This window comes from Diaporthe citri (assembly GCF_014595645.1).
Source record: "Diaporthe citri strain NFHF-8-4 chromosome Unknown scaffold_6, whole genome shotgun sequence".
Taxonomy (NCBI): domain Eukaryota; kingdom Fungi; phylum Ascomycota; class Sordariomycetes; order Diaporthales; family Diaporthaceae; genus Diaporthe; species Diaporthe citri.
Window position 1 is genome coordinate 3,875,351 of NW_025064851.1, and position 15,318 is coordinate 3,890,668.

The following is a 15,318-nucleotide window of genomic DNA, read 5'->3' on the forward strand; positions in this document are numbered from 1 at the left end:
AGTCAGTATTTGACCAGCAACAAGTCAGTGTTTCTTGGTGTTTTGTTGACTTTTTTTTTTGCCATCAGTACGGGCGGCCTGAAAGGCCTCGCGGCCAATCTTGCGCTACATCTTGAGACACCCGTGCCCACTTATGAGGTGCGTTGCGTCCAACTCAATATCTCTTTGCGATCGCCATGGTAGCCAATGTTGATTCAAACTAGATGTTTCGTCTCGACAATGGGAAGGAGATCTCCTGGGCACACCAGCAGCAAATCTTTCAAGGTTTGCAAAGCACTCACGCTGGCAGGTTGGCCAAAGAGCACAATACTTTCACATGGCAGCTCTCCATGGCATATTACCTGGGCTTCGGAGTTTCCAGGAACACCACAACCGCGCATCACTTTGCCAAGTTGGCACAAGCAGACAACCATCCCGTTGCACTTATCTTCTCTGACCTCTTCGCCCACACTCCGACCCTCTAAAGTAAGTACGCGGACTGTATAGCACGACTGCTCCGCCCAACAATGATCTGCAGTGCTTGGCCGCCTTTGGTTAGAGCGTGTTTTGCCGGAGACAGCTCTGCGGTGCTGCAGTGAGTCTTCTGGAAACAGGGGCGAACCCGAATACCTGTACTATGGACGGGTGCGGACTGTTCCACTGGCTTTTCATGATCTCAAGCACCGATCTATTCAGTCGGGTGGTCGACGCACTCGAGTTGCATTCAAACCGATTGTTCTTGAATGAGGCGTTCATGGTGACTCGGAGTGTCCACAGCCAGTGGCCGCTTCAATTACTCGGCGGTCCACTCGCTATCGCAATCTCTGTCAACAGCGAAACGAGCGCTCGAGCTCTTCTACGTCTTGGAGCAAATCCCTTGGCCTTGGCACATGGAGCCGGATGCTTCCCCAAGTCAGACCCGCGCTCATCCTGGACAGCCTTTCACATGGCGGTAAAATACCATTGCATCGAAATCTTGAAAGTCATGTCAAATTGGCTCAACCATCGCGAAGAGGTTCTGCTGCGAACGACTTATCCATTGGGAAGTGCTCTCACCTACTCCACGACAATGGAACGTCTCGCAATACATGGTCCTGCTGCTCGAGAGCGCTTAACCCTTACGATCGGCTTCATAATCCAATGGCAAAAGATCGATGCCGTTCAGGCTGATGGGATGACATCCCTGATGCAGGCCATTGATTTTGAGGATCAAGAGGTTGTATCCGAATTACTACAAGCAGACCTTGGACTTGCGAGATCGCCCTTTCGTTCGCCCCTGGACAACAAAGTCTTCAATTTCCCAATCCATTTTGCGGTCCAAATCGCGGCCAGGCGCGACACGCCTGAGGCGCTTGAGGTACCGAAGCTGGTCAATGCACACAGTCAAGATCTAGATCCTTCAGTGGTGCCTTCTCGTGACCACCTGGGTAGAACGCCGTTGCATCTCGCCGTGACAGGAGAGTCAGATCGCACTGCCAGGTGGATCCTGCAGAATAGAGTCGGGCTCTTAGAGGTTGAGGACAAGCATGGACGAACGCCCTTACACTACTGCACCTCAAAATCAAGCTGTGACTTGCTCCTCAAGGAGAACGGGGCCAACGTCAACCATACTGATATGCAAGGCATTACAAGCCTGCACAGAGCATGCTACTTGGGCAACCATGAGTTGACTAGAGCCATTCTTGAGTTCGGTCCTCACCTCCACCTTGCAAACAATGTATTTGGAACCCCATTGCCTTGCGCTATCATAAAAGGATCTTTGGAATGCGTACTGCTTCTCCTTGACGCTGGCCTCTGTGCCACCGGCAAAAGATTACATGTCTCCGACAGTCGGGGAAAACGCCGATGTCAGCTTCGCGACTCAAAAGTCCTATGACGATAGGGAGGAAAAGATGCGGCAGTTGCAAGACCTTGCTTCGGACATCAGTCTCGCTCTAAGATCGGCACAGGACGGCCTGGCAGGGATGGGGGTGGTCCAGGTTGCAGATATCATATCGATTTACTTCGACGAAACCCTTTGGCAATCGCATGCGGCAGCTCCTGTGAGGGTGGATGGAATAGTGAGTACGGACGGCCGGGACGGGTTTTCTTATGACTCCTTTTCTTACTTTCGCAACGGAGAGCAGGTTAGGCCTACAAGAGGCGAGGGCCGCCGTAGGAGCGTGCGGAGCATGTTCGATGATTAGGTGGGAGGTCTCTAAAGTGGGCACGGGAGACGGTCTCTCGCAGTCACCGGTGTGCTACTTTAGTACGTGGTGGCCGACTCCATTCGCGTTGTATCGCCTCCTGTGTTTCTCAGTACCCTTCAAGAAGGCGGCGAGAATGCATCTCCAATTGTTACTGTGCGCTAAAAGGCAGTGTGATGTGTTATAACATGATGTCATCCAACTCCGAAGCGCGTCTTGTATTTGAGACAGTAATCTGGAAAGAAACCAAGCATTACCTGCGGATGCTTGAATAAACTCGGGTCTAATGAAATCCAGAGTGGCCTTCTCATGAGCCGCTTGACGCCCGGAAGCCCCTGAACACCGAAGAACAAAAGAAATGAGTCAGCCAGCCAACCCAGGAGGTCTATTTTAAATGGAGTTCAAAAAGCAATGGGCGAGATAATCCTTTTTGGCCATAACTTATGTTAGAGTAGAAGTGAAGGAAAACCTTGAAATATTCGTTCCTTCCCTCTGTTTGAACTATCGCTCTATCCGGAAAGTGTCCTTCTGTTTCAAAAGATTCCTCTATTATACAAAGCCTCTATTCAAAAGCGACTACTCTGTTAAATTTATAGCGTATGAATTAAGAGAGTAAGGTGTACTGACATTTTGTGCTACGTTTGCAGATATCGTGTCCCTTGACCCCCCAGCCCGTTGTGCAGCTCGGCGGCCGGGGGCTTATCTCTTTCACTTCAGTCCTACTTGCTTTGCTAGCATGTGGTAACTGACCACCTTCTTCTATATGCAGTTTGTTTACTAGATTTCCAGTTACAAATGGTTGGAGTGTAATTGAATTTGAGCCTATGCGTCATCAGCGGATTCTGAATTCCGTCAACTCCCACCCGAATCTCTCCGCCATGCCTTGCACGGACGGACGGCTAACAAAGTACTCCATCTTGACGAGGCACAGGGCGTCTAATCTTTCATATTCGCCCGTGTCACCAGTTGGCACAAGTATCATGACCTCACTCCGGCAATTATCCTCAGCCGTGTTGAAGTGCAGAGCGGAGAAGAACCAGGCTTGCAACACACATCCCCGGTCAGTCAGCGGCAAGCCTCGCTGCTCAGCCACGGTGCTCAGATAGCGCACATCTCCTCTTGTGAGACGATACGGCCCGCACTGGCATTCGCCGTCGTAGCTCACATGCCAGCAAGCGGCTGGGACCAACAGCTGGGACAGAAAGCCGTGGACGCGTAGGGACCTTGCGCAGCCCATGGCCTTACCCGTGGCCAGAAGCTCCGCCGGACTGTTGCTCGCCGTCCACTGGATGGCACTCCCGTTTTCGTACTCGACTGCGATCTCTGTCTGGTCGGGGATCTCGTTGCCTCGACTCCAGACATCCCTCCATTCTACCTGGCGGGTTGACGAACGGGCGCGCTTCCAGCCGCACCACGTCCAGCTGGGAATCCCTTGTCTCCTCTCGGCGACATCCGACAGCTTCCCCTCCAGCCTGGTCACAAATGGGCGGGGGAGGCTCCAAGATAAGCTGCGCAGCAGTGTGTGTTTGCCGGATCCACCTACGGACCATCGAGACTCGGGACTCCAAATGGGTAGCCCCCAGATGTTGCCAAGCAGGAACTCCACGGCAAACCACTCGAGGTAGTTGAGGACTCCTGCGAAAGCGTCAAAAGCATCCGCGTCGTGAGTCAGTTCGCGCTTCATGTACTCGCGCACGCGCTCGATGAAGTACTCCTCTCTTTGCTTCTGTCGGTCTTGCGAGCAGAGGTCCGCAGTTGGCTGCTTGTCGGCCACCCACGGGAAGACTCTGGACAGCTTCGAATGGCCCGGCCTGTGGAGCCTCGAGAGTGTACTCAGCGGGACATTAAGCCCTTCTGTGCACCACAGCTCGCCGCACTGGAAGTAGCACTGGCTCTGTGTAAAGAGCAATCTTCGGTTGGAAAGAAAGCCTTCTTGGTACGTCCAGGCACGTGTATTCCAGTGCGAGCCGTCCACTTCATCAACGAGATTAGTGAAAAGCTGAGTCAGACCTATTGCACCTGACCTCAAAGTGTGAGGCATGCGATCTCGGGCCACGCCCACACCCACGAGTCCCTGGCTTGGTTGCTCGGCCGCAGATGCAATGATGGTGAGAGAAGACTCAGAGTAGACCTTGTCCATGTTCCGAATCAGAGCGTTCCTAACTGTTTCATCATCTTGGGGTATACAGTATCGGTCGATCCATAGGTACTGGTAGCCCAGTCTCAGCGTGGCCACGATTGTGTCTTCAATCAACTTGGGCAATGTCTTGGGCAGGGCGTCACCAACAGGAGCCTCGGCCGGATCTAACCCCCACACGTAACTCAGGGTGACATATGGCGCACCGGCGGGCCATAGCACAAGCGTGCGGCTTTCGCAATCAATGACGGTAAACTCAGGTATAGACAAGGCCGGGACTGGATTGCAATCAGGATGAGTGTGTCCACGATTGCAGTGATGGATCCACCGGCTTACTACCTCAAGATCTGCCTGAGGTAACAGTTCTCGAGCGAATGTACCGGAAGGTTGCGAATCTAGAGGCATGAAGCAACTATTGAAGCGCAGGGCCCAGTCCTTGGCCTTTGTCCCGAAGGAGAAGAGCGGCGAGATGAAGAACACTGTCGGGTCTTCGTCACCGGAGAACCATTGGCGGTCCTCGGCATCGAGAAACACTGCGCTGAACGTCGACGCATGGAGTGAGTACACCCCGTTGCGCACTGCCCCCGGAAGACCAGCCAGACCAGCCACCTCGACGGCCACGTCGAAAAAGAAGCTACACAGCGGGCAACTAGAGTCTCGGTCGGCCATTCGGAGATCGCATATGTGATAGGACTCTGCCGCCCCCACGCGCTGAGCTGCCCTGCCGGAGTGAGAAAGCCAGTCAGCTATCTCGTCGCAGGGGCGACAGAGTCCATAATTAAATGACCTCTGGTGGGATATTGAGGCGGCTGAACTCGGTCGTTTCCTGTGTGTAATCCGGTCCCGAGGGAGGATTTCCGTTGACATGATTGCTCGTTGTTGATGCGTGGAGCTGTGGCATGAGGTTGGCCAAGGAGCCGCAGTCTACTGTATTGTGCATATAAGCGAGGATCGTATGCGGCCAGTCTCCATATGCAATGAACAAATGCAATCATGCAACCGATTTGCAGACTTCTCGCGTGGTTCACGTGCGCCCCCAAGTACAAATCGCACAGTACGCCGTTGGTTCTGGCAAAAGGGCATGCTGCAACCGAGCAGAGATTGGCGCAGCGTCCTGTGGCAGAGCGGGGCTACCGCGGTCCAGCCCCAACCAGCTTGTTCGATACCTGGTCAGCCAGACGGGCCGCTGCTACCTACTACCTAGTACCATAGTATTGGATGGAACTGGAGGGGACTCAAACCCACGATCGCAGCTTGTGGCCGGAGGAGACTGTCTTCTTGACCGCTTCGTGGCTTTGGAAAGCGGAGAATGTTTGGTGTAGCGAGAAAAGTGTGGTCTCCATGTCCCAATATACACGCCATTTTTGTTGCTTGCTTAGAAAAGGAGGTATGCAAGAGCTGCAGCTGCAGCATTAACTACAAAAAATCCTGTAAATGTACAAGTAAATTCCAGAACTTTGTGTACACGTAAGACGTCAATTCTGCAAAAAGGAAATCGCATGATATTAATAGATCCATCTCCACCGGCCTTGGCCATGCTGCAGAATAAACCCATGAACCCTGCAACACCACGAGTCTTCACTTGGGGCCTCGAGTCCCCTCCTAATTCTGCTTCTTGACAATCCAGATCTGCCCCTTCTTGACCCTGTTCTGGGTGGCACACTTGATGTTGGTGCCGTTGGTACCGTTGCCATTCTCAAGGGTCAGGCAATTGCCATTGAACTTGACGCTGTAGATGTACAGCTTGTACAAGTCACCGGCTTCGGCCATGGTAATGCGCCAATGAGCGGAGTTCATGTCGGCGTCACCCATCTGTGGAACAACAGAACCGCCAGCATCTTTGCGTGACGCGTGAGTGGGAATGCCACTTGATTTACCTTGGTGAAATCGGAGGACCACGCACCTTTGGCGGCAAGGTAGTGGCCAGTCTTGTTGATCACGAGCCACTTCCTGTCACCCATGTCCGCCAGCTGCCAAAGCTGGTTGACGTTGGCGATTTTGAAGGAGTCGCCGTACTCCCTGTGTAAGCTTTATTAGTACTGTTCAACCGTAGAAGAAAGATGATTATTTACCAGCCATGGATTATCTGTGGCTTGGCGTCGCGATCCTCGTCAAGTGCGCTCTGGCCATCGATGTTGAGAAGTGCATAGAGACCAGGTGTGTCAGTCCATGGAGTGGCATTAGTGGGGTCAAAGCCGGAAGACATTATGATGATGTTAAGTGAGATCGGGGGAGAAGAGTTTTGGGTGCTGGTATTTCGCGAAGGAGTGCGTTGGTGATAGTCTCCCAAAAATGGCGGAAATCTGTACCAACCTTCCATCTCTAACAATCGGTGAGGCCAAAAAAAGTTGTCCGTGCGAAACGGTAGAGACCAATATGGACTTGATACAGTCACAAGGATTGTGTGAGGCTCTTGCTGAGTTTCGTGAAGTGAGACAAACACGGGGTCTACTTGATGCCCTCATTCGGGGGTGAAGCAAACCAAAGGCGTCTGTAGAGTGCCACTAATGAATGGCTACCCAGCCTTACCGGGCTTTTTCAGGCATTTTCGGAAGTGGCTGGCTAAAGCAACGGCAAAGTCGACTTTGGACCATGTGGTGAGAAATGACACATCTCATACGGAGAAAGTAGAAAAGAACCAGGGAGGGAGTCAGTCGAAAGATTACAAGCAATACTAAAATGGGTGATTGCGCACCAAGTGATGGATGAGTTGCTTTGGAACCCAGCCATATTGCAGAGGGAAGGATGAACGCTGCCACGGCGCATACAAGCACGCGACAAGCCCTTTCATAATCTAGCCAATTGATACCAACGTTTAAGGTAAGCTCACATGAAAAATTTCGTTTCTGTGAACTACTAAATAGTATGTGGTAGCTCTCCAAAATTCCGGTGGTTTAAGTTTTCTCCAGAGCGGTGTAGCCCACATAGTATCAAACACACCGGGTGACCACAGTATCAAGTCCAGTTTCTTTGTCCAGCAACTGCGACAGTACTTAGTAGAGCAAGAATCACAAATCAAATATGATACGAATCTTTCACGTGAGTTGACGGAAGTAGAGCGGTGAGTTGAATCCCTGAGAATGACAGAAGCGAACCAGGGTCGTCGGTGCCATGGTCTGTTTCCAACAGGAAGCGAAGGGTTGTGCGTTATCACAGCTCCAGTTTTACCAAAAGAAAGACGTTTGTCTACCAATGAGAATATTCCCGATGACTGAATTAAGGCCGAAAGCCATGTGTTCTCCGTTTTGTGGTTGTCATTGTCGTCGTAGTTTTTATCAGTAGAAATGGAAAGGCGATTTGCCAACACGGCCTTTCTTTATAGACAGTTCTTTGACCCTAGAATGCGTAACAGAGTGATCAGCCAGCGCTCGCAGTGGTTGAACACATTTCGTGAGGGACCAGTGACAGGCGAAGAGGCTGAAGTTGTGCAAGTCGTTCCTTTGTTCTTGTGGCAGGGATCAAGATGAGCTGAACCCAGGGTCCCTCATGCTCTCACAACTCATGCGGAGTGGGAGACAAATGACAGGTAATACACACCGCAGAGTCCGTAGTTCTGCGAAGTTTTGAAAATCTGGTGGCTCCCGGTTGTGATGAATTTGACCTCTAATCACGGTAACAAAATCGATGGCAGTTACTCGTCTGTAGGAGTCAGGTATAAACATGGTGCTGCGCATTTAGGCAAGCCATGGTTTACCTTGGGTGTCAGCAAGACGTGGAAAGACTGCTTCATCAGGAATATGGAAGCGGTTCAGGGCGCCGGGGAAGGATTACGTAGATAGGCAGCGTCGTCATTGGAAACTGATCCCGCAAATGAAAATAACGCTTATGGGACTGCCGTCTTCAACCCACTCTGGTTGCACCCTAGCTGCAGCGGCAGTTGCGATTCTGCGACTGCTGAAGGCGATATCCATTCATCTCTGCCCACCTTTATCATTCCCAATGAGCGGGCTCTTTTCCTCAGCCGGGCCATCGCGCACTTCCCTCCCGAAACGTGCAAGAGAATTATTTGTGATTTTATAAGATACAAGCCATAGCACTATGGCCACACAGATTCTGCCTCGCGTCACACTCCATCACCGACCGCCATTTACCGAAATGCGCTGAATCTCGCTCTGGTACCTCATCTTGAACCCGTTCGTGAGCGCCCTCACGTCGGGGTACTGGTTCTTCAAGAACTCGAAGCCGTTCGGCACGACGCGTACCGGCCAGCCCATGACCCGCGACGACCTATTGGCCTTGAAGCACAGCCAGAAGTAGCCTGCATGCTTATTGTCGATACAGAACGCGTAGCTCGAACGGTTGGGATTTGCGTCCATGTAGGTGGTGAGCCATTTCTCTGTACAAATCAGTTAGCAAATACATCGAGTACAGAACGGGCGCATGAAAGACGTACCAAGCTCAGCCTTCGAGCCCTTCTGGAACTTTTCGCTCTGCATCAACTCAGAGACCTTCTTAGCCATCGCCTTCACGTGGTCGACTATCAACTCGTCGAGATCCGTGTACGAGTGCTTGCCGCCAACACGGAGCAGACGACCGACTGAGAACTCATTCTCCTTCTGCAGCTCGAGCACATCGACGTGCTGATAAACACCATCCGCCACCTTCCAAGTTATGGCAAGATGATCATTACCCTTGGACGACGGCCGGATGATGACCTCTCCTGGAGACTGGGATCCAAGCCACTCTTCGGCTTGTGTGGCATTGAAGGGCTTGAACAAGGGGTGTTTAATGACACGCTGCGTCCTGCCGGTAGTCCTATCCTTCTCCTTGAGCTCTTCCTTGTCCTCTTCTTCCTGTCGGTAGTCCCACATGTTTCGGTCGTAGTCGTGCCTCCTGTTGGATCGACGTAGCATGTCTTCACGGACAGTCAGTTTGGCCAGGAACGCTTTACGGTCGATCTCCAAGATTTTCGCCTGAACGGTCTGGCCGACGGAGAGGACATCCTTGACTGAAGAACGGTATGAGACCTCGTGAGCTTCGATGCGACCCTCGATACCACAGTCCAGCCGAACGATGGCGAAGTCATCCTTGACGATCCGAACATTCACGGGGATGATTGAATCCTCCGCCAGAGATTCCTTAGTCTCCCCAGTAAACATGGTGAAGATCTCGTCTGAACTGAGAGTCATGAAATGCCGTCGCAACTCTTCATACGGCGCTTGCAGCTCCGCCCTGATAGTCTCAAGCGTCGCCCGCTTCCGCTGGCTGTATTGCGCCTCCAGCTGTTCGGCATATTCTTCGAGAACGAGCTCGTTGACCTTCTCTTGCTCGTCATCCCGGAAGAGCTTGCGAACGATAGCGCCGGCCCCATTCTCGTCCGTCTCAGCTTTGACGTCTTCCTCGTCGAGCTCCAGTGCATCAGCTGCCATCTTTCGTCCAAGCTCGTAATCCTCTGGATGCACACGAGTGTTGTCCAAAGGCTCCGACCCCGGAATGGAGGTGTCGTATTCGATGAAGAGGAAACTTGCGCAGTTGTCCCAGACCTTCGGGCCGACGACGGGGAGCTTGTTGTTATCGGGATCTCCCACAAGTTCATCTCGCGAGGTCACGACACCCCCATTCATGTTGATGCCCTTGATGACAGCTTGCGCTTTCCGTGGGCCGAGACCGGATACGTACGGCAGGAGATTGGCAGTATATGGGTCTTTGACAGCCTCGTTGATATCGACACCGCAGAGATTCACCATGTCCACCATTGCTGTCTCGAGGTACTTGTTCAACTTATCCGGCGGTAGCAGACTTTGGCATGGGTGGAAGGACAAGGAGATGACGTCCTTCCCAAGAGCTGCATACTCTTTGAGTGGGTTCTGGAGGTAGTGCGCAAGTGCCGCGCAGTATCTGGTCAGAGAGCCCAGTGTGGGATGCTCAGTAACCGCTCGAGGGCTGTCTTTGTAGAGGCGGGCAACCTCGTCGTTGACGACCATGACTTCGAGTAAATCTGTGCGGAGTTCGTTGGTCTCTTGATCGTCGTATTCAGGTCCCATGAGACCTTTCTCGTTGACGAGATTCTCCAAGTCCTTGATGAGTTTGTGGGTGTCGGCACAGAAACCACTGGCAGCAATGACGTCTGGTTCTCGTCTTCTGACCAATTCCGCAAACTGTTCGCAAGCCTCCTCGTCCCGCGCTAAGTTTCCCAGCTGGCCGGACTCGATTACGCGCCCATCTTCCTCGACCCAGGCATACGTGATCTTCTCTCGGCTCGGATCACCCATTCCATTTGAGAGCGCTAGAACGCGAGGCGTTGTGCCAAGCACCATCCCCTTGGGCTTGTAAGGAGCTTGGTCGAGCCTGCGTGTGTACTCTTCGCGGCAGATCTTGAGAATGGATTCCTGACATCCTGTGCGCATGCCATCTTTGACGGCTTTGACCATCATCTTGTCCAGCTTCGACATTGCGAGATCCAACACCTTCTTGCGCTCATCGTTCCACGCGTCCGCCTTTTCACTGAAATTGTCGGATGCGAGGTCTTGGTAAAATTGTCGCCTCAACTCACGTTCATCTTGGAGCGCTAGCTTGACCTCGACCAGACCCTCTTCCTCAGCCTTCATCATCTTCAAGAAGAGTTCCGGTCTCCTGGCGATATCTTGCCCATGGAGATTAGTGATGTACTTAATCTCATAGAAGGGATGCGACTCTTCAATCCTGCGCAGTCCTTTGTCGGTACGACGACAGGTGAAGACAGCGTTCAAGAAGTAATGCTCACGCATCCACTTGCGCAATCTCGGACTGGAGAACAGCTCTTCGGCGTACAGTTGGCGAGCGGCATTGATCACTGAGTCCGCAGTGGAAAAGTCGCCATCCGTCAAACTGTCTGCCAAGTCGACAGGGTGCTCCGACGGATCATCAGCGACAACTCGGTGCGTGCTCGACCCTGCGTTCGACGATGCGTTGAGCCGATTGGACACCACGGTCTCAGGGGGCAAGCCGTAAGCCAGGAAAAAGTCGTATGCCTTGCTCTTCCGGACCCGGTCAAACAGAGATGACCTTGCTCCGGGTCGCTTGAGCGTTTCACCGTCTGAGGTTGTGACTTCCTTCAGCTGGGTCGTGTATTTGAAGTTGACGTAATCGAGAAGATCCTGGAGCTCCTCCATCTGCTTTGCCTCCGAGGTTTGCTCTTCAAGCATATTGTCTTGAACGTCAATGCTCCGGAGGCTGGCAGCATTCTTCTCCAACGCGGCTCGCTTCTCAACGAAGCCGCGAAACTTGGTATCGAGCTCCAAGATCTTCCACAGGTCGTCCTGATTCAGGAGCTTCTCGGCTTGCACAACAAATTCGGACGAGTCCTGATCACGTCGGTTGTAATCCGGGTTTCTCGCTTTCCTCGCGTGGATGAGATAGTCCTTGCGGTGCTGAAATACGTAGGGTACCTCGACTGAGTCGATGATGAAGAATTCCAGGACCTTACTGACGGCTTTGGCGAAGTGCCCTTCCAGCATGGGGTCCATGCTGTACTGCTTGAAATTCCACAACTGATCCGATATCCATTTTGTCTCCTCCTTTAGATCCGGTTGGATCTGGGACTTTTTGAAGGGCCGTCGATCGAGCTGGAATCGTTCTGGTTCATCGGTAGCACGTATCTCGTTGTCTTCGTCCGTCAAAAGCCTCTCGGTCAGCTGGGAGGGCTCGAAAACGTCCTTGAGTTCGAGTTGCTGCTCTTCGATGCCTTCTTCCTCGTCTTCCTCTTTCTCCAGAGCCCACAAGTACTCTTCGCCGTTGCCGAAGATTCTTTCCATGTCTTCCAGTGCCTCTTGTTCCAGATCAGTATTCTGCATGACGCTGCCGACGAGAAGGCGATCGCGTCCACGAGCGACTTCCATGTCCTCTTGTTGCCTGATGCGCTCCTCCTCGTCACCGTAGTCATCCTCTATGAAATCCTCGAATTCGTCGGGGGCGGCGCGGCTATGGCTTGGGCGGGCGTACTGGCGATCGTCACCGGCTTCGTCTTCGTCTTCGAACAGGGTAGCAGCCAGTTCAGCGGGTCGTTTGTTGTGACGGTCCTCATCGCGGTGGCCGCGCTTGAGCCGTTTGTATTGAGACTGTAGCCACAGTTAGCGTATGCTCTAGTAGTTGTCATCGGTATGCAGGGAGTGTTGAGGCGCACCTGAGGCTGTTCTCTACTCTGGAACTCGGGGTTGGCCTCACCAATGAGGTCTAAATCTTCCTCATCAAGCTGGGCCTCCTCATCGCGCTCCGCTCGCCGACGCTTTCTACGCCTTCGGCGCTCTCGCTCATCAGAGTCTTCGGCTTCTTCGTCCTCATCATCAATAAACCCTTCCTGTACCTGCAATTGCAATTGATGCGTCAGCTTGGGGATCGCTGGGGTCGGGTAGCTGAACCGGCTTTGTCACACACCTTTTGTATCTCCTCCTCGTCGTCATCGTCATCCTCCTCCTCGCTAGAGTCGTCGACCTGTGCGCGCTCTTGCCGGCGACGAGGCTGGACATCCTCGCCATCGTCGTCTCCAGCGAAGGATTCCTCCTCTTCCTCATCGTCTAGCTCAGCGCGGTCGTCAATCAAGTCTCGCGTGGACATCTTGACGGGTTGCGGTAGGTGTTCGTTTCTTTGTTATCGGGAACGGAGCGAGGTGATTGACGAAGATCCGTCGGAGGTGGACTTGCGCAAAGCAACAGACGGCCCAGGCAGGTCGGCAGGTCGCGTTTGGAAGATCGAGACAGGAAATGCGATCTGCCTCTGTCTGGGAGCTGGATGGGTTGAGATGGGCAGTCAAGGCAGACGGCCTGAGGCTCGAGTAATATGATGAAGTTGGCTGTTTGTCTTAGGCTGAACATACGGGGGATTTTTTGGAGCCAGCAAGCTGAGCTCAACCCATGGCCTCTCTCCAGAGCAAATCGGGTCTTTTGCCTGCCGGCTGTGGGCTGTCAGGCAAACCACTTAGACTAAGAGGCACGCTAAGTGCGGTTGGGCTGTGGGGCGCGTCTTGCAATGAGAACTCATTGAGGGGGCCTGCCCAAGAGGTTGGTTTTTTGACACAATTGTACCTTTCTGAATTTACTCACTGTCGTTGTCCCTGATCTGAGCCATTGTGGTGACCGACTTCCTCCCGTAGCCGGATTCTTAAACCGTAGCTTGGCTACAGATGCTAGGCTTATATCTGCGTCACACAGCACCCATGCCAGTGAAATTCGATATTCACTAAAGCTGGGGCTAAACCTAAGTCAAACGAAAGTCTCTTTTTACTGTGTCAGTTTGTTTGACTGTCTTTGCTAAGTTCACCATCGAACAATATGGCATAGGGAGCCATTGTGTTGTGAAAGTGTGTTGGAAGACCCTCCAACGACTCTGTGCACCCATGCTTCTAACCCCAACCCCTGTTCTGCTTCCCTACCTTTGCAGGACGTCTTCCTGGCCACCACAGCCATAGACAAACTTAGTTACTCGAAGCCACAAAGGCCAGGTGGTTGGGACATCCTCTCTGCTTCCATCTAGATAGTGTTGCTTGGTCCACGCAACTGTAGACTTACTGCCAGGACCATGTCAGACGTGAGAGACTGTAGCAGCAGGGCACACTTTTGCTGCACAGTTCTCAGATGGAATAGAGAGCACATGCATGCTACCGACCCATGCTCTTATGCACTTGCTCCAGTGCAGAGAGAAGGGCATAATCTGATAGCCCCGAATCTGCACATATGTCTGTCTCTTTTCAACAAAGCGCTCACAGGATGGAGGTAAGAGACGGAAGAGGCCCTCGATGAAAACGCCCAAGCAATGAGCCGGCTAAATCTGCTTCTACATAGTGAATTCGACCTCATCAGAAAGGAAACGCCAAGAACACATTGTCGACTTAGTAGTGTCGAGTTGAGAGACGAGAGACGGGCCGGAGTAGCCTGCTTTGATGTTCGGCGCTGAACCCGCAGACCATACCTTAGCAAGTAGGGGTGGCTGCCGGAGACCCTCCCGGTAGGCGGGCGGGCGGCTTGACATGGGGATTCGTCCCCCGTTGCGGCAGCCCGTGTCATGCAGTTTGGGATATCGCCATGTTCCATTAATATGATACAGCTCCCAACCTTGAAGCTTGGCTGGGGGTGGCAAGCCCAGCGGTTGCTCCTACGACAAACGTGTTTCGAGCAGCATCTTGGGGGGCACATAATCACTGCCATGGTGCGTCTGGCGCAAGAGCATGCGCCTGGGCAGCCAGCCAAAGAGAGCGAATACTGAGCCGCTGAGGGGTCTGGTGGCAGCTCACGGGTGCACGTCCGTCGGACCCCTGTTGGCACGCAGCACCGTAATGAAGATTGGATGGCCAATGGAGAGGGCTAGGTCCGTATTTGAGACGCCAGCCCGTTTTGAGCGTGCCACACTCAATGGCTTAACTCCACTAGAACCATTGGGAACAACGGGATGGCGTCCATTTGGTCGTCAGCCCCTTTTCTTTTCCCTCACCTAGACAGCTAGACAGACGAAGACGCCGGGATGCAAGCATGCATGCGTGGGCAAGGGATGGTGGTTCATCATCGTGCCGCCCTACTGTTGTGATATCCGCCGCGGCCGACCACCTCACCACGACGGTCCTTCGGGTGCAGTTCGTGCAGTTCATGCTGTTGGGTTGCCTGCTAACGTAGCATCTGAAGTCGAATCAGGACATTGGACGGCAGAAGTGCGTCCCCGACGGCGTCAAAAGACGAATCGCATTCCATGACACGCTGCACCGTTGCAGTAAAGACCCGGCTCGCGACAGTCTATCGCCTGCTTACCGTGCCCGTACCAAAGCCATGAACCCATAAAATTCCCAGGTAGTCTACATACACAATAAGCGAGGTGTCGTATCCGCCCGCGGTATCAGAATTTGTCCGTTTTGGGTCTCGACTCTCCCCTGGGTGGGCAAACCAGCGTCGAATCTCGCCCGTGTCGCCCGTGCGAAGGTCCAGTTGACACCCCACTGCCTCGGACGCTTGCACTGATTCAGTGGGCCTAATCCGACGAGACTTGGGCGGGCTTAAGCCAACGAACGACCCTTCACTCTACCTTGCCCCCCGGACTTGTTTCTTCCTGTCCTTT

General features: G+C 53.0%; 3 protein-coding genes across 3 annotated transcripts; all 3 read right to left on the minus strand.

The window, feature by feature from the left end:
* Positions 1–2,997: 2,997 nt before the first annotated feature.
* INS49_013015 (uncharacterized protein) lies at positions 2,998–4,971 on the minus strand (the record flags this gene model as incomplete). The annotated part of the gene is made up of 4 exons (XM_043173717.1): positions 2,998–3,637; positions 3,713–4,019; positions 4,230–4,580; positions 4,683–4,971. The coding sequence occupies 4 exons, from the start codon at positions 4,969–4,971 to the stop codon at positions 2,998–3,000; spliced, it is 1,587 nt and encodes a 528-aa protein (XP_043023014.1).
* A 933-nt stretch (positions 4,972–5,904) lies between these two features.
* INS49_013016 (uncharacterized protein) lies at positions 5,905–6,508 on the minus strand (the record flags this gene model as incomplete). Its single annotated transcript, XM_043173718.1, has 3 exons — positions 5,905–6,114; positions 6,180–6,321; positions 6,375–6,508. The coding sequence occupies 3 exons, from the start codon at positions 6,506–6,508 to the stop codon at positions 5,905–5,907; spliced, it is 486 nt and encodes a 161-aa protein (XP_043023015.1).
* A 1,867-nt stretch (positions 6,509–8,375) lies between these two features.
* INS49_013017 (uncharacterized protein) lies at positions 8,376–12,834 on the minus strand (the record flags this gene model as incomplete). Its single annotated transcript, XM_043173719.1, has 4 exons — positions 8,376–8,638; positions 8,696–12,338; positions 12,404–12,583; positions 12,655–12,834. The coding sequence occupies 4 exons, from the start codon at positions 12,832–12,834 to the stop codon at positions 8,376–8,378; spliced, it is 4,266 nt and encodes a 1,421-aa protein (XP_043023016.1).
* Between the last annotated feature and the right edge of the window lie 2,484 nt (positions 12,835–15,318).